At 38.2% G+C, this 18784-nt stretch overlaps 1 protein-coding gene across 1 annotated transcript in view; it reads right to left on the reverse strand.

Moving 5' to 3' along the window:
- The window catches only part of ELP2 (elongator acetyltransferase complex subunit 2), a 34600-nt gene extending 18974 nt beyond the window's left edge, over window positions 1–15626 (reverse strand). Inside the window, exons 1-12 of the mRNA XM_084282766.1 lie at window positions 15494–15626; window positions 15329–15407; window positions 15002–15087; window positions 13555–13705; window positions 12346–12423; window positions 9381–9445; window positions 6019–6085; window positions 4946–5080; window positions 3926–4021; window positions 2073–2173; window positions 760–891; window positions 122–271 (exon numbers count right to left, since the gene is read on the reverse strand). Of these exons, the coding sequence (XP_084138892.1) occupies window positions 122–271; window positions 760–891; window positions 2073–2173; window positions 3926–4021; window positions 4946–5080; window positions 6019–6085; window positions 9381–9445; window positions 12346–12423; window positions 13555–13705; window positions 15002–15087; window positions 15329–15407; window positions 15494–15625 (1272 nt within the window). The 5' untranslated portion in view covers window position 15626. The remainder of the gene's footprint in view (window positions 1–121; window positions 272–759; window positions 892–2072; window positions 2174–3925; window positions 4022–4945; window positions 5081–6018; window positions 6086–9380; window positions 9446–12345; window positions 12424–13554; window positions 13706–15001; window positions 15088–15328; window positions 15408–15493) is intronic.
- Window positions 15627–18784: the final 3158 nt, after the last annotated feature.

An 18784-nucleotide genomic window follows, 5' to 3' on the forward strand; every position in this document is an offset into this window, starting at 1 on the left:
TACACAAGCAGTTTTGAAGAGATCATAGCTTGGGGAAGTTTGAGGTAAGAGTTATACTTATTCCAAACTCAGGACAGGCAAGACCTCTATAACAACCCCACCAAGTCTTTGAAGACCATACCTCTGTCTCATGTTTTCTTTTCCACGGAGCAAATAGTCTAGTAGTTTGATCAAATCCAACGCTGATGATAAATTCTCCTTCTGGATCCCACTTCACATCCTCTACACTGTTAAAATGTCCTGAAATCACAACATCCGGAGTCCATACTTTCTATAAAAATTAACCAAACAAGCAAAAAGTTTTCAGTTGACTGATTAGCATAATGTAACCAAAATAAGTAATGAAGACCTTATTGGGAAAGAAACAAACAGGACGTATGAAAACAGCAAATACTTCTAATAGAACTCGGAGTGCCTACAAGGACACAAATGTCAATTCATTACTCCAATTTAGAATAAATTAGTGTTATTGGGTTAGATGCTATTTCTGAACAAAGCAAAACTACAGATGTACTCAGTTTACTCCACCACCTTTGTGGTTGCTGCAAGAAGGCATAAGATTTAGAGTTTGGGTAATTCCAATCTTCCTTCTATGCAGGAGCGGGGCTCCTGCAGAATACTGTATTCACACGGTGGACACTTCTGTTGTTAATTTTAAGCTGCAGTGTTACATTTGATATTTTCTGTTAATAATACAGCTCAACTAAAGTGACAAACGTAATGTTTTTAAGCACTAATAACAACAAATAAATAACGTACCTTATTAACTGAAGACTGTTTCCAAAGGTGAAATGCTCCATGAAAAGCATGAGCAATGATCATTGAACCATCTGGACTAAACTGGCAGTCAAAAAATCCAAGGGTATTGCCCCCCACTTCACCGACCCGCACCTGAATTAATGAACAGAAGTGAGATATCCATTAAAATTGCCTTCAGTTCCACATAAACTCATCCTAATCTCTTGAGATGCAAATTTAGTTATAGGCAAGAGTTTACATTATACAATATTCTTCAAATGTACTTTGTGTAACTGCAAAGTTGAGCACCAAAATATCATGGGAATTAAAGCTGCGTGCCGCTGCTGCACGCAGTCTCCCTTCCTAAACATCTCAGGAGGGGGATCTTGCTCAGTCTGAGGTCTAATCAATGCAAATGGAATCTAAAAAGAAAGTAACGACTCACAAGCTTTACAGCACAACTGCTTTTTAGAAGCTTGCAAATTTAGACAGACAACAAATAGATTCTCTGTATGTTCACTCTACTATGAACTAACTCATACTTCAAGTAGAAAGGCACAAGGATTTTTCAATGGAACAGGGGAAGAATTACATCCACTACTCTAATTCTCTTCTTTCCCTCGAGAGAGTATTAAAACTTTCTTTGTGATCGGAAGTCATAACCAATGGTTGGCATAACCCTACACAAACAAATTCAGCTGAAATACTGCTATATGTTTTCAGTTAATCTGCTTTTCCAAAGACACCTACCAAAGCATTAAATAAATCTGGTTGTACTACTTGTTTATTTAAGATGATCCACATTAGAACAGCATTCAAAATAATACAGTGAAACATGAGCATCCAGCTCAAATGGAAGAAAAACCTCATGTCACAACCCATGAACAAGTTACTGTGAATAAAACAAGGCTTGTGAATTCTGTGTCAACTGCCCTGGCGAAAGTGCTTCAATGCATGTTCCCACAAGGATTAACTATAAATATTTCAGGGTGGTTTCTTCCTCTTCTGTCTGAGTACACAGTGTGTGTTACTATATAGCACCTGACTTGCTATTCTGTGAATGACAGTTGAGCAGAAACTGTTGTCAGAATCTCCCCAGTACTGTAATAAGAAAGCAATAAAAATTATGCTGCATCAAATCATTTTTGATAAACATAGTTTTACTTGCAACAGTGTCAGAATGAGTATTCTGCAAGAAAGAAGTTTTTCTCTCCCAAGAAGAAAAAAGCCTTTCTCTCCCAACATTTTATAGTTTTTTTTTTCTTCCAGTATGCATACAATGCTGAAAAGCCACTTTTAATACAGTATATATTGTGAGGAAGACTGGCACTTGCCTGTTCTAGCCAAACTCCGGATTCCTTATCAGGTTCCCAGAGGATCACAGTTTTGTCCATTGATGCAGACAGTATCCTCATTGGTTGTTGTATGCTGCCACCTACAGTACAAGAAAAATGATTACCCTACAACATGAGAATGCTTTCTAGAAGAATTTGCTCATACTGAAATGCAAACACGCTAAGAAATTAGATGAGCAGTGGGGATGTGCAATGCAGCACTTAAATGCCATGCTTAATAGGCCTTAATTACTTACTAGGCCTTCATTAGTAGGTATTGTATTTTTTAAGCCATTATCTCCCAAATGAAGTGTAAAATACATACATGAGAACAACCATATTCTACTGTTTATTCACTCCAAACAGATGTTGGAAAAAATGTCATTCGGAAGAAAAGCTAGAGCTTCACAGCAAGACCGCATAGAAGTGGTCGGATCTTTTCTTCACATAGAGTTCTTACCAGGAGATTTCCAGTTTAAAACAACAAAATTTCTATGCCAATATTCACTGTTTTTTCAAATTCAGGGTTAGATTCACTAATGGATTTCAGCTGACTATAGCACCTTGCAATAAATACAGCAGTAAAGACAGCTCACAGAAGTCAATGAGACTCCCTAGGCAGCTAGGTGTTTCACCATGCATTGGGGAAACACCTAGGATAACTGTTGAGGAGCCCTTCAGAACAGAGACATTGGTGGGCATCTCCTGAGGCAGTATCTATTGTCAGCACCAGATCTCTTAGCTGCTGCACTGAGAAGTCGTAAGCAATGCCCTGGATCTGTCTCTCCACTCAGCCTGCCTCTCTTGAACAAGAAAATCTATTTTGGGGAATGCAAGGTTGGGTAGGACCACAGAACACAAGAAGCTGTATGTACATAGAAGCATGGTGTAAGATGGTGTAAGTAAAGCTACACCATCTAACAAGACAAAGGTTTTTGGATTGCAATGCAAGATTTGCATGCCTATATTTTGCCAAAACCTTGACTTAGAGGCAAAATGTTGCATTGTCTTGTACTGGTGTACCCCCGTTTCCTCCCACCTGAAAAAAAAAAAAAAAAAAAAAAAAAAAAAAAAAAAGATTGTATGAGGAGAACAGACTAAGCCAGCATTTCTAAAGCAAGTGCCACGTCTTTCACTACAGCTATTTTACCATCCTAATTGCACTCTACTGTTCAAGTGCTGTATACATACTGTCAAAGCTATGCTTTGTACTGGTTAAATCACCTGCCACCAGCAACTAAGACACCTCAAAAAAAAAAAAAAAAAAAAAAGAAAAATAAAGACTAGATCAAGATATAAAATTAAAGTAACTAAATAACAATTTTTCAACAAGAGTCAGTGTTAATGCCTTAAAGCTACATGCTAGCTAGAGAAAAGTGATACTCAAGGAATTCCTGGCATGCTAAATTAATGCATGGAAGACTGGAGATTAATCTTCTGACTGATGCTATTTGTTCCTTTGTAGTCCAAGAAAAAGAAAGGAGCGCTCTTGAGTTAATACTGACCTTCCAAAAAAACATACATTTCAAATACATGTATCACGAGAAAATATTACAGCTATTAATTCATAGCTATAAATTGAATTCTTTTTAATCCTGTAATAAATCAATTACAATGAAGCAAGTAGAATACAGCATCTTGCAACAGACTGAGCCTGTGCAGCATGAACAGCAGATGTGCTACTGGCACATTCAGCCAAAATACCATTTACCTATAAAACATTATTTGCAGAATTTAAACATTCTCATAGTCCACAGTGACAAGTGAACATGCAAATGAAATGACAAAACACGTGATTTTAGTCATGCGTATAATGTTTAATATAACTGCTACAGTGTTTAGTGTTGGTTTACCTTTGGAAAAGGAAGGTTGCCAGTGAACTGCATACACCCAGTTTTCATGACCAGCCAACACAGACTCCAAAGTAACTGCGTATGTTGTACCAGTATCTACCAGAAATCAGAGAAAATCACATTTCTTTCTAAAAGTCAAGAAAAAAAACAGACCATTTCTGATATCTTCAATGATAAAAGCAACTACTTTCATCATCTATCAGTATTTCAACAGCCTATTGACATTGAACAGGTCCTTGAAAGCGTACTTTGCAGCAAGCCCTGCATACCATGTTGACACTAACATGTCGCCTATTGCCTCAAAGTGGTATCACAGAACTCCTATAGAGCTCTCAGAGAATTTTGAAGTGAACTCTGACATCATCTCTGCCCATATTCTTAGACATATTTACATCTCCAAACAACTGTAAAAATAATGATCCATTAGAATTTGGAAAAAGTATCATAAGCACTTGTTACACGCATCATACAAACCTCATTATATTACCTAAGCTGTCTAGTAATTTACCCCGCTATGTCAAAATTGCAACCCCCTGACATTAGAGTGCTCAAATAGTACATTAAAAAAACCACAAAGTTAGTCTGCACATACTTATCTGTTGTCTCCAATCCTTTCCAGAGGTTTAAGTAACAGTGTTCCTCTTAATGTATTGAATTTAAAAGGAAGTAAGAAGTATGTTATTAAACTGGAGGAGAGCTACCTAGCAGCATACCTCCCACAGACAAATATATCTCCTGGCTACGTACTGCATTTGGAATATGTGTAACCGTACAGGTTGATATTAAGCTCCCTCATTGCTTTACCATTTTTGTAACACATTGTTAACTCTATACAGCCACTGCTTTAAAACAGTAACTCTACTTTTTCTAACAGCTGAACAAAACAATGCAGTCAAACTGATCTCTGATACTTATAACACAAAAAAGAAAAATTAAATGGTAAGCAGCTTGATAACCCCCCCGAAACCACTAACAGATACACAAGAAGCTGTATATGAGAATTTTACAGCTGGTACCTACCTTTAACAGTAAAAACATTCTCTTTCAGTCTTATGGAATAATCTTCAGTTTCTGAAGATTCCTTCGATTTCATACACACTTTCCAAATTCTTATCAAACAATCCTGAGCACAGCTTGCTAAGAATAGGTCTTCATCTATTTGGTTAAAAACATGACAATAATTAAAGAGTTGTATTTTCATTGCAACCAATGCCATGACTAAACTACTATCTTTCCAAACTTTCACTACAGCATTTTCCTCACTTTTCCCATTTTACACTTACCATAAATACTGCTATTTCATTTCAACATCAACTTACTCTACCATTTCAAACTCTACACTTGTTTAGAATATACTGACTATAGACATTTCTCTGCCTATTAGATAGGGAAATGTCTCATGGTAATACTATACATGAGCTTCCCTATTTCTTGTGGCCTTCACTCTCCCAATTCCAACATCCACAATGAATAACCTAATACTGATAAGAACTTCTTTAATCCATTTCTTTCTTCAGGACTGTAACATCCTCTAATGCTCTATTTTATTTTTGCCATTGCAATAAATATTTGATTAGTTAATGTCTGAATAGGTTCTCTTTTTAATCTCCTATTCTTACAAAAAAAAAAAAAAAAACCACATGGGGGGAAGAAGAAAATAGTTTCACTCTATTTTTGACCTTTTTGAAGAAGCAGCAAACTATTCCTCATTCAGATATAGACACTGCCATACTGAGGAACTTTAGCAACTTGTCTTTCTATTTGTTTGCATTAGGCACCAGTTATGTAAACACGCTTGAAGCAAGCAAAATAAAATGAGGAATGCGAACATAAGTGTGTTCTGTATCAAACTTACTGCAGTAGTCATTTTGAGAACTGAAACATGGTTGCAGTATAGGTTCAACAATTCCTGTTTTTAACAAGTCACAAAGTTCCACCTTGATTTTTAATATTTGTGCACCATCTCAAAAAAATAAATAAATGCACAACCACAAGAGCTCAAAAACTACAGTGCATCAAGAACACCTGCTGGAGTGGTAAAATATCAGTACTATTATTAAACCAGTATTCCACTTTTTTTCTTTCATACTGACCACACACTGCCCATTCAATGCCTCTTATCCAATCTCCGTGGCCAGGGAGGATTAATGTTTTCTGAAACTGAATAAAATTTCCTGTTAGGTCATAAAAATGTATATGGTTACCATGCACATACAGTCAATTAGCTTTGGATTTTGAGGTCTTTCACATTTACAGCTTTTATTATTTGAAATTGGAAAAATAACCCGTTACAAAAGATTGTAATGCAATGATAGGTTCTAAATAGGCCTTTCTGATTTTGTCACCATTGTGTAAACATGTTACATTATGGCACTTTCCATATATAAGCAGGAAAGCATACGAATTTAAGGAGCTGAATCTATTTTATTTTAGCTTTTTAAGTTAATCATGCTGACAGTGGTACACAAAAAATAACACAATCCAAATATAACACGGTAAATAATTTGTATTAGACAAAGTAGATGCAACTATAGATGATGTGAAGAATGAATACAGGTAAAAATCAAGCAAGAAAGCTAGATGTGCCTTCATTTATTTCCATAATTAATTTCTGATACAATGCTGTTAAGAACTGCTACTTATGGGGCTGGAAATATTCTGTATGTTTCTTAAGTTTATTACTAAGTTTCAAAGTGTGTTATACATCAAGAACTGTATGTGCAGATGGAAACCTCTGTATGAACACAGGAACACAAACAGTCCAGTTTCTCTTTTGAGAAATTCCATTACTAGTAGGTTTTCATTTGTAACACTACCGTTTTACAGACTGGAGTGGTCTGTAACTGCTACTGGGCTGATAAGTACCTCATGAAGTTCAACAAGGAGAAGTGCTAAGTTCTGCGCCCAGGGAGGAACAACTCCAGGTACCAGCACATGCTGAAAGGACCTGGGGGCCCTGGTGGATGCCAAGTTGAACGTGGTTCAGCAGTTTGCCCTTGCTGCTAAGAAGGCTAATGGCATTCTGGGCTGTATTAGGCAAAAAGCATAGCCAGCAGGTTGAAGGAAGTGATCCATCCCTTCTACTCAGTGCTGGTAAGGCCACATGTAGAGTACTGTGACCAGTTCTGGGCTCCTCAGTACAACAGAGACATGGAGCTACTGGAGAGAGTCCAGTGGTCACAAAGATGACAAAGGGACTGGAGCACCCCTCCTGTGAGGAAAGGCTGGGAAAGCTGTTCAGCCAAAGAGGAGACTTGGGAGAAATCTCATCAATATATAAAAGTACCTGAAAGGAAGGTGCAAAGAGGATGAAGGCAAACTCTTTTCAGTGGTGTTCAGAAACAGGACAATAGGTAGCAGAAGTCCAAGTCTTACGGTTTTTCTCTGGCTGTCACTAATGTGAGCTCCCTCCTCCATACAGCTGACAATCATCATGGAATTAGAAAAAGCCCAAATTATCTCGACTTTCTTACTTCACTTTTCAGCTAGACTGAATTATTTCAGGGAAAACATACTCAAACATACACAGCAAAATCTTCTTACATAAGCCAAGCTCAACATACAGATGTTGTTTTAAAGCTCTATTTTGACAGTCTGGTTTGCTTTGCTTCCCCTTCACAGGGCCATAATACCTCTAGCAGGAAGATGGAATGAGTTTTGAAGATTTTTCCCTGAGTACTTTTATAAATCAATACCCTCTTTCAAGAACTCAGAAAAGTAAAGAGAGAAACATTTTTTTCTCTCTACTAAATGCTTTAAGGGATCTTCAAATAAATTATCTGTAAGGATGTGAAGTTTGCCCTCTGAATTTCAAAACCATTTTTATGAATAAATATATTTCAACTGTAAGATTCATAAGATTACCCAAAAGGCAGCCTGAATCAGCTAGTGAAAGAAACCTGAAAATACCTCATCCTTCCTCTAAGTATAACAATGCTGCCTGAATTTCAGTAGTATTTCTCACAAACTCACATTGTGCATTTGCATTCCTACAATCTTTGATCATGAACTAAAGAAGAGATTTCCAAGAGTTAATGGGACAGAGCTATGGAACCTTGCCAGAGAGGGAAGAAGGCAAAAGTTCAGGTTCTAGTCACTCTCCTACATCATGTTTTATTGAAAAGTGGCAGAACAACCTCAATTTCTTCAAATACCTCTAAAAGTAGAGCTACAGAAGCCACAAAAGGTGTCAACAGACCTGAGAGAACCTGACTAAATAGGAGAACCAGTCAAACTGAAAGTTTGGTCTGAACCATAGAAGCAAACAAGTTCCAGATTTTGAATCTGGAAAATCAGCTGCACATTGGCAGAGATAGAAGTCTTTCTTCAGCACCACTGCACACTAAGAATCATGAGAGGCATTTGGCCACTGCTAGCTCTTAGAGAGTATCATTAAAATGATTTAACTCATGAGCTTCACAGGAAAAAATAAAGCTAAGAAACCAACCCTCTGTTCCTGCTTAGTGGTCAAGATATCATTGACATAGGAGATAATAGGTCAAAGTATTATTATTTTTTAATCAACCAAAAAGTCTTATTATGTACATGACAGCCTGATCAAGCAAGATAATCCATATGATTATTTTCATTTGTCTCAACAAGCAAAAAGAAACACATACTTGTCAAAATCTAAGGGGACTGTACCTCAGAAAGCTCAGAAAAATAATTGGTTCCTATACATGTTAGTTCAGTACGGGTTTTTGGTTGGTAAGCTCATTTGTGCATTGTTGAGGGGAAGGGTGGGATCCCTGTTCATTTGTTTTTTAAAAGGGACTGATAAGGAGAAAGAAGAGACATTGACTTCTGTTTTGGAAGACAAATCATGCAACAGCTCCTTTAGAATCTGACAAAATTTCTGAACGGCTGCAAGAGAGGACAGAATTTCTTTGTAGAGCACCAGAGGAACATTTAACTGTATGAAAAACTAAGGATTGCCAGCCTCCAAATAATAGATGAAAAACGTGTATGCCTATAGAAGATCAGATACTATTTCAAGTATTTGTTTGGGCATTCAGAAGCATTCAGCACGAAGGGTATAGTTAACAAAAATACAGTTCAACACATACAAATCATACCAGTTTTTCTTTAAGAATCTATAGAGTGAAAAAAACATCATCTCCATATGAAACATTCAGTGCACAGATACTCAGTAAAGAAGCAGTCATAGTTATTTATGTCAGTGGGGATAAAGACACTGGGTATCTTCAAGTAAGGAAGAAATAAGGAAAAATAACACTTACAAACAGAATCCAGCTTCAGCATTTTGTACGAGCATTTCACCATTATCAAGAAAATGAATGAACTATTTGAACAGTGGTAGTTTTGTGTGATGGTTATCTAGAGACAGATCGTAGCTATAGAATAACTTCAAAAAAAAATAAATCAGCAGCACATATGAAAAGAAAAGAAGCAAAACTGTGTAACGTGCTGAGCAAGACACGAAAGCTATGATTACCTGACTGCTCTGCTGTATAAACAAATGTATTTTGCAGTCATCACCACCACAAGCCAGTATTGGTACTGAAATGGAAAAAAAAGTCCATTACTGAAGTTACAAAATCTGATGTTCTAGGATACGAAAAACTACATAGATAAAAAACAAATACAATAATATAAACTTACAGGAAGGCATGATATCACTTTTAAAAAATTGTTTTCTCAGACACGCACCTTATATTTTTTAAAATAAAGTAGTATTTCAGGAACACAAAACTCAGAAGATATTTTGGCACGTAAATAAACACAGCTTCCTGTTCACACAAAGGCTATGGAGCCCTTGCCTTACATAGGGTTGAAAATATTGGACTAGAGGTAATGAACTGTTCAGAAAGAAGACCTGGTTTCAGGTCCACAGAAATTCAGCAACAGTGAGTTTTCTTTTCACATAACGCAATATGTGTTCTTGGAGCCTGTATCGTGCTTTCCTGAGGAATACATTTTATAGGCCATTACAGTAATTACATACTTACTGAATAAAAGTTCAAGTAAGAATAACGAGAATTGCGATCTAGTTGCTGCAAATGTTCTCTTTCAGAATGTTCTATCAAGAAGCATACAACTGGCAAAAATGGACTATTATACATTTTTCACAGAAATGCTCTACAGTAACAGAATTTGCATCAATTGAAATGAAATCCTCCAAAAGAAAAAGAAAAAAATAGTTGGAAACTGAGGTCCAACCATAGTGGAGACAAGATGATTTGCAATGCTTTTTCAAGTTTGCTCTCTTTTCACCTGTTGCAATTCAATTCTGAAGAGACAAATGGTTCTCAACATTTTTTAAAAATATATTTCAGCAACTATCAGTTAAAATACTAGGCATTATGAACTTCAGTGTCTTCTGAAAGCTAAAGCATCCATTACATATGAATCAATTTTCAACGTGAGCTTTAAATTTCTTTGATTGGTAGAATCAGAGTTTCCTGTAAATGCTTCTATATCAGGAGCGTAGCCTATGACCTTCAGAAAATTAATTCTTTGTTTAATTCCTGACTTCAGAGCTGCAGGTTACCCTCAACATGAAAGCTTCTCTAAATCTTAATACAGGTGTCAGCATAGATTTCATAAAGATTTCAGAGCAACTCCAAAAGTTATCATACATCATTTTTTCCTGAAGCTCATTGATCTTCTGAATTGCCACTATATATTAATGTTTGACTAAATGATCAGCAAATAGATTTTTAATATGTTTTAAGCTATCTTATTTAATTTTATACATAATCATACACAACAAACCTCTGAAGCAGTTCAATTGCATGGACTTTTTGGGGGAGGAGGTAAAGAACAGAATATGATTATGCTCTATTAAAAGCTTCTTTTCTGGGGAAATATTTCTAAATATATATTTACAGTTCAAAATTTGAACTGTTTCTGGACAATCTTAGCAACGCAAATCATTTGTACTGAAACTGGCAATCAAAAGAAATATAGAGGCTTATTTGTTTTAATGTTAATTTTCCTTATAGAAAATAAGAATTTCTGATTTGAAACTAGTGCCATCTCTTCAGAAAAGCAAAGTACTCTTTTTCAGGTTATGAGCATTGTGCTATTTGGGTAACTAATTTAAGTCAGGATGGGAAAGAGGCCATAATAAAGGATTGCCCTGCTTTGAATGCAACTTTAAGCAAAACTGGGCTTTGGGAGCTCTGGTAGATTTTCCACAGTAAAGCAAAGTGTTTGTTATTCCACCATTTCAAGAAGATTCAGCATAGTACATGAAGAAATAATCTATTACTTCACAGTACGAATTTTATCCTCATTAAACTGGTACCATAGACACTTCACTTCTAAGGAAAACTCACACTGGAGTTAATATGATTTAACCTAAGCCTTTTAACATCATCTCAGCAACCACCTACTAGTGCATTTTCTGGAAAATAAGAGAGAAAGGTTTGAAGTTTTTCACCAGTGTAGACACTGTTTTGATAGCAGACGTGCTCTGGAAGAAGATATAAGTATTTCCAAATGGGGCAACACATCTTGATACAGCTTTCGTATCTCCCAAAATTATCTCAAGCCAAAAACCAAAATAAGCTTCTGCAACTGCCTTGGAGGCATACAATCTAAAAACACATCAGTGTGGAACACATGCAGCAAGTAGTTGGCACTCCAGAAACTGTAAGAAGCTTCAATATGTTTCCTCTTCGGAGCCTATCACTCCTCCATCCAAATGAGGGGCTATAATGATACTTAAACACAAACCTAACAGAGCATAAGCATTAGGCTTGTATTGTGCTAGAGGATACACCTAGTTTTGAAAAAGACTGCTACAGAATTCCAACAGAAGAATGTATGTGTGGTAGGACATGAAAGCAGCTTCATTATGGAGGGAAAAAAACAAAACAAAACAAAACAAAGAAAATACAAGAGATTCAATTCTGAACATTTACATTAGCAGAAAACTCTATAAACCATAATGAACAGTCAGGCTGAACTTGTTCAGCATCTTTTTTTTTCCCCATGTTTAAGACTGGACACATGCTTAACACTGCTCATTAACATGCAATTTCTGATGCAGCCCTGCAGATACTTTTTCTGTATCTTGCTCTGCAATCCAAACTACAAAATACATAAAGGTGCAGCACCACAAGGATTGAGTGAAACCATCAGTATCAGTCTATCTCATTCACTTCTATGTGTTACCCCGTTTTTATGCTGTCTTATAGTTCAACTACAGAACTCTGAGCAGCATTTTCAAAATGCTGCAATCAGCCAGTAGTTTTTTTAATTCCTAAGAAAAGTTCAGATGACATCTTTAAATACAGCCACCAGCTTAGGCTAATTCCCTAAAAAAAGAAAAAAAAAATATATATGACACAAGCGTCTGGAGTTGGTTAAATTAAAATCCTGTTACCCAGTTGGGAGATTTCTTAGATTTTATTTTTCCTGCACTGATATTCAAGATATGCAGCTGTACTTACCATTGCTGCCAGGCAAGAAGGATAAGGAGACATCCATAACAAATCCATTTCCAAATCGCAGAATGTCAATGCATTTAGCTGAAAATGAGAACAGACAGTGTTGATCTCATTTATCATATTACTATTACATTGTCATCTTCTACATTATGTAGTTAGAATTCCCCATTCAATTTTATTTTAAGGAGCTGCAAAACTTCTACATTTTGTCAGAATCCATTGATTTTTAGAGAGAAAATAACCCTCAATAATAGTGTTATCTTTTAAGGGGTCATGGCAATCCATCCGTGGTTAGCTGAGTTAGAAGATAAGTTACTATTCTCCACTGAATATTAAAGTTGTACAGTTTCACTCTGGTGAAGCAATGAATATTGCAAATTGCATCCTGTGGCAAGAGCATTCACTACTCAGAAAGCTAAAACTGGATTCACTTGCTACAAGAGCAGACAGAGATAGGAGCAAAAACCAGACATCCTTCTAACACTGTTGAGACCCTAAAAGTAATTAAACTGGTGACATATCAAGATCAGAATAACAAGCAAGATGTCTGAATAACCTTCCTAAAATTAAAACAAAAAAATGGAAAGGAAAGGACAGGACTTCAGACTCTTCTCTGGGAGCATGAGAAATGCCTTCTAGAACACGGGGATGAAGATTGGCAACTCCCATTTATTAATCTCACTTAGGCAGGGCAATGGGAAACCCTCAAGAACACCAGATAACAAAAAGCATGAGATACAGTCATAACAACTCAACTACCAACTAGGAAGTAACACTTTAAATCTAGACTATCTGTCCTAATTATTTCTTATATATTTCGAAGAACAATTCTCTGATGTGTCCATACAAGGGCCTAGCCCAACAGAAGGTCAAGATCTATTATCTCACACTTTATTGGACTCAAGCCAATAGTAACAAATAGGTGAGTAGTTTAACGTTGCCTTTCTCATGCCAGCATTAATCATTCTACTACGTAATTTTACTTCATACAAGCAGACACTGAGCTAGTTTCTTCCCAGTTACAAGGACAAACAGTGGTTCAGAGCACCAGATTCTGAACACATGTTAAAAAGAAACTGGTAAGTTCAGCCAATACATCACTGACAAGAAATAAAGATAAAATATTCTGAGGAACAAATCTAACCCAATGCTATTAAATACATCATTTTTTATTAAGTCAGTATGTTGTTGCTGCATTCAAAAATAAATTACCTTCTGAACCATGCCGAGACCAGATTCTCACAGTAGAGTCAGACGCTGCAGAAGCTATTAACAGATCTAAATCAGGTTCATCTGACTGGTAGACAGCATCCACTGCACAAACAGCTTCAGTATGACCTTCAAGAGTAACGCTTTTCACAAGCTAAACACATCAGAAAGTTAAGCTGAACACATCAGAAAGTTTTACAAAGTCATACAAACTAACAAAATTAAAACTTCTCCCACATAAGTTACTGGAGTTTAAAGACATTTTAAGGAAAAGGGAAAAAAACAAAACACACTTAGTACTGAAAAGAAGTTGTATGTTTGTGATAGTGGAGCTTCTGCCAAGCTAGGCTTAGGCTACAACACATTCCAGAAAGCATAGAGAAGGGGTACAGCAGTAATAAGCGTTAACTTGACAAGACTGAATCAAAGCTGAACAGACTTAAATGTTCCTGTGCACACTATACAAATTCCTTTTTTCACATCGTTTTTCAAAGATTGACAACAAGGCTGTGTACCGTGTTAGTGGAAAAGGTTAATAAAGAAATCCGTATATAATTTTAAATAAGTATGCAAAGAGTTTAAAACAGAACAGGAATTATTTGTTTCAAAGAACATTCCTTCATCAAACAAACCTGATGATTATGGTAAGTGCACTTTTCCGTAGTACATTTCTGCTCTTGCTCATTTGAAAACTTGCTCATTTGAAAACGTCTAGTTTGAGATAGCCTATAAAACAGATTACCTACACAGCCATTGACAAGCTAATGCTTTATAAGCAATGTTTTTAAAACTAGATAATTATATAAAGCATCTTTTTTTTCCAAATTTCAGTTTATTCTGAAGACTCTTACGCCACGCAGCACCTTTTCCCTTTTATTTATTTTTACAGTATGAATAGCAAGCTAGGTAAGTCGCTTGTCTCAATTTTTCTGACAAAACTCAACTGTTGCACATGCATTTTTTAAACACCTCCTCCAACTCATATACCATACTTGTAGACTGCTTATATACAAACGCTATACTGGCATGCTGACCAGAAATCACTAGAAATGGATATAAAGAAACGAAGAGGTATCCAGGAAATATATACTAAAAATAAGCTTCACAGTATCAAGACTTCAAGGCCATTTAAAGTGTTACGTTAGATCAGAAAGTTGAAGACTCAAAACAGGATCTTTTAGACATGTTAGACAAACCAGATGATGACTAGTTAGGTAATTTCTTAATGAAGTGTGATTTTAAAATATACACTACACAGGAATAAAAGACATTTTAGATTAAAACGTGGCATGACAACAGTCTGAAGAAGATACACATTGGATTCAGCAGTCATGGAACAATGAAAGCATGAACAGGAAATACAGACAAAATAAATACTTGCACTTCACAGGTAGTCTTTGATAAGAAACAAGAAGAGCAGAAGCTTTAAAGGGATGCTCTTTTTATTTACCTGATCATTCCACACTCCTTTTCCACTCCACTCCCAAAGAATGAGCTGTTTATCAGACCCACCCGAAACCAACTCCGTTTCAGTTGCTAGAAAAATACATTCGTGTTAGTTTTGTGAACTCTTTGTAACAGAAGCCAACACCACACACCAGTGACAGTGGTTACCACTTGCACAGCGTCACACCCATGAACTGTAACCAAAGTTTCCATTAGAACAAAGCGTGACCGATACGAGTTGCATCATATAAGACAACTCGAGTGCAGAGAAATGACTTTCAGGCAAGGGGAAGCTCAAAGCAGCCGCTCCCGGAGACCCCGGGCCACTCACCTCCATCTCGCCGGCGGACCCAGCGCACGCAGTTCACCCTCCCGGTGTGCCCACGGAGGGCGGCGACCGCCCGCCTCGCCTGCGGGGGGGAAGAAAGCACCGAGCTTCAGCCCACCGTGCATCCCACACCGCCCAACCCCACCCTGCCCGGCCCCGGCCGCTCACCGCCGGCTGATAGAGGACGACATCTCGGCAGCTGCCGAAGGCGAGCAGCCCCCGCCGCCCCCAGGAGACGGCCCCGCCGCCCGCCCGGTTGGCGCAGCAGGCGACATGGCAGAGGGAGACGGGCGCCGCCATCTTGCCCCGCCGGCCACGTGCGCGGCCGCACGCAGTTCCCATAGCAACGACCCCGCGCCGCCAGGGGGCCGCCATGTTGTGGTGGCGCCCTCCGCTCTGCCTTCTCCCCTCTCAGCCGGCCACCGCTTGAAAATAAAAGCTATTGCTGGTTCTCGTAGTCCTTATCACGCTTTTCATTAAATGCCCGCGGGTTACTGTGAAGTTGTGAAAGTTTAAAAGTTTTCTGTGTTTGTGTGTTCATTCGTTTGTCTTAAATAACTACCTGGGTCCCCGCTGGGTAGTTGTATAATGGCCCGGCCAGGGGATGTTGGTACCATAAAAGTTGGTCAAAGAAACTCTCCAAGACTCAATTTGGAGTATTATAAAGAAAGCATTATTTAACCGCAGTGCCAGATGCACAGGAGATCGCTCCACCTAGTGTACATACCAAATTGCTCAACTGCAAAGGATATTTCCAATCAAAACATACATATTCATTAGATTTCCAAGGAATAATTGACATATTCATATTATTTCCCATAGCTCATTAAAATATGCAAATGTCCCTGGGGCATGTAAATTTCTTTCTACTGATGGTCTTTGGGGGTCTTCTGGTGGCCAGCAACAGTCCTCCACGCTGTGTTTGCTGGTTGGACCCAGTTCTTGCGCATGCTCAAGCCATCTCGTTCTTTATTGCCTTTTTGTTTCAATTTAGGCATGCATACTGAGCTTAGCTGGTTACACATCCAAGGACATATGCACAGCATGAGTTTCTCACCTAATCTTCTGACACATCCTCCAGGCCTGGGTCCTCTTGCTCTCACTTTGAGATACAAGTCTGTATTTTCTTACAGATGAAGCTATAATAGAAAGTTTCTAAACTTCCTTCTATCTAACTAAACATAGCAAAGGTTAGGCCTATCTGCTCATAAAGCATTTCAAATTTTGCTCTATCAAAAGGGAGGTTGGGGAGGAACCATAGATCCTTTTGGTTCGGTATCACTGTGGCTGCCTGCACACTATCAGATGACCAAAATGGGTACACAAATAGGCACAAAGGATTGACAAGTATTGAAAGTTTTCATTCTGTAAAGTCACATTTTATGCCAACAGAAATAAATTACATCAATTGAAGAAGAATTGGGTGCAAGGGGAGCAGAGGTTGGAGTCTGCCAGGCTACCAGATCCACGAGTGGTATAAAAAGTGCCAGCAGTGGGCCGGATTAACTGAATATCTTGTGCATATAAATTAATGCCATGTGTGGTAGGAAAGACCTAAATTGAATATCTGAAATCATATTCCTGTGGTTATTATCCTTTGTCTTTTCAGTTGGCAGACTGCTTAATAGCTTACCATCTCTTTTTCTGATTTCCCTTCTCAGAACTATTTCAGATGTTTTGGTAAAGTATCCTTTTCCTGGTATTTCACATTTTGGACACTGAAAATCATGGGCCATGAATACAGTCAAGGGGCTGGAGAAGCTCTCCTATGAAGACAGGCTGAGGGAGTTGGGGTTGTCCAGCCTGGAGAAGAGAAGGCTCCAGGGAGACCTTATAGCAGCCTTCCAGTACCTACAGGAAAGCTGACGAGGGACTCTTTGCTAGGGACTATAAGGATAGAACAAGGAGTACTGGCTTTAAACTAAAGGAGGGTAGTTTTAGATGAGATATTAGGAATAAATTCTTCACTTAGAGGGTGATGAGGCACTGGAACAGGTTGCCCAGAGAAGCTGTAGATGCCCCATCCCCGGAGGTGTTCAAGGCCAGGTTGGATAAGAATTTGAGCAACTTGGTCTGGTGAGAGCTGTCCCTGCCCATGGCAGTGAGGTTCCTTAAGGTCCCTTCCAATCCAAACCATTCTGTGATTCTGTGATTTCCTGCTTCTAAAGAGTTCCAGGCCTGTTTGTCCTTGCAGATGTACATTAACACATTACTGATCAAATCTGTCACCTGTGAAGCATCCCTCCAAGAAAGAATTACCAAATTAAATCACTGGGTACAGGCCATGTTTAATATTGTAGTTTATTATGATGTCCTGAAATAACTGCCATAGAAATCTCGGGAAGTTGCAACTAAGCAACAGCAGACATACAACAGGGTGATCTGAATATGTCTGAGTATACCTACTTTTCGAGAAAAACAGATGAGATCATAGCAAATTAGAGAATTCAATCCGTTACATTTTTATTTCTTGATTTATTTATGTTTATTGCCCTCCCTGCCCAAGAATTTGAAACCAAATCAAGAGACATCCAAAGTATGTATATACATACCAATATATACTGCCTTAGTGTTCTAGTTTTCATTGTTCAGTAACTGACTTAGAGAAATGGGATCATTGGAGAAGAGTATAAACAAACTACACTGTAACAGAAAGTGAGAAATATGAAGTGAGGGATATGAAATACATGTACAGATGTGACTGCCTAAAGGTGTTCTTTCCCTCTGTTCCCAAAGAGTACCTGTGACATCCTGAAATAAGTGAAGCTGCTCTGAACTGGAAAAGCTGGAAGGCCCATGGCAGACGGAGAAAGCTCTCTGTGGCTGTGCAGAGAACAGAGATGGGTGGGAAGAGAAGCAGCAGAAGGCAAAGAAGCAGACATGCAGGGGAGGCAACGTCTGCTTTGTACACTGAATACTTTGGACCCTAAACCACCCCTGTGTGGCTTTTTTATCCCCGTGTGCCTGCATGTTCATGAATATTGGAAGTCAGCTGCTTTGGAACCTGTTGCAGCTGTGCATAGCTTTTGCCAGTGAGTGCAAGAGGAAGGAGTCTGTGCCTGATCACATACGGGATACAGTTGGAAATGTTAGCTGCTAAGAGAAGAAATGGCTCCTTGAACAAAAACACATGGATCCAGTCATCAAAGTGCATCAAAGTGCTGTAGTTGACAAGTGCTGTCCAGAGGATGGCTGTGCAGCAGCATCTCTTCTCAGCATGCCCTGCCAAGGCCAGAGTCTGGGCTCCAGCAGGAAGAGGTCTGGTGCTGCCAGAGTTGTGTTTGTTGTTGTGCAAATGAAGCTGGATCTGAGTGCAGTAGTGGGCATAAGCATAATGTTTTTCAAGACAGATTTGGGCTGGGGACTCCTCTGTGACATATGAACTTTACTCTATGGAATAATATAATAGAAATTTAGAAGAACAGATAACTACAGCAGAGCCATTACACTTTTTAGGAA

This window comes from Netta rufina (genome assembly GCF_964035555.1).
Source record: "Netta rufina genome assembly, chromosome: 2".
Classification (NCBI taxonomy): domain Eukaryota; kingdom Metazoa; phylum Chordata; class Aves; order Anseriformes; family Anatidae; genus Netta; species Netta rufina.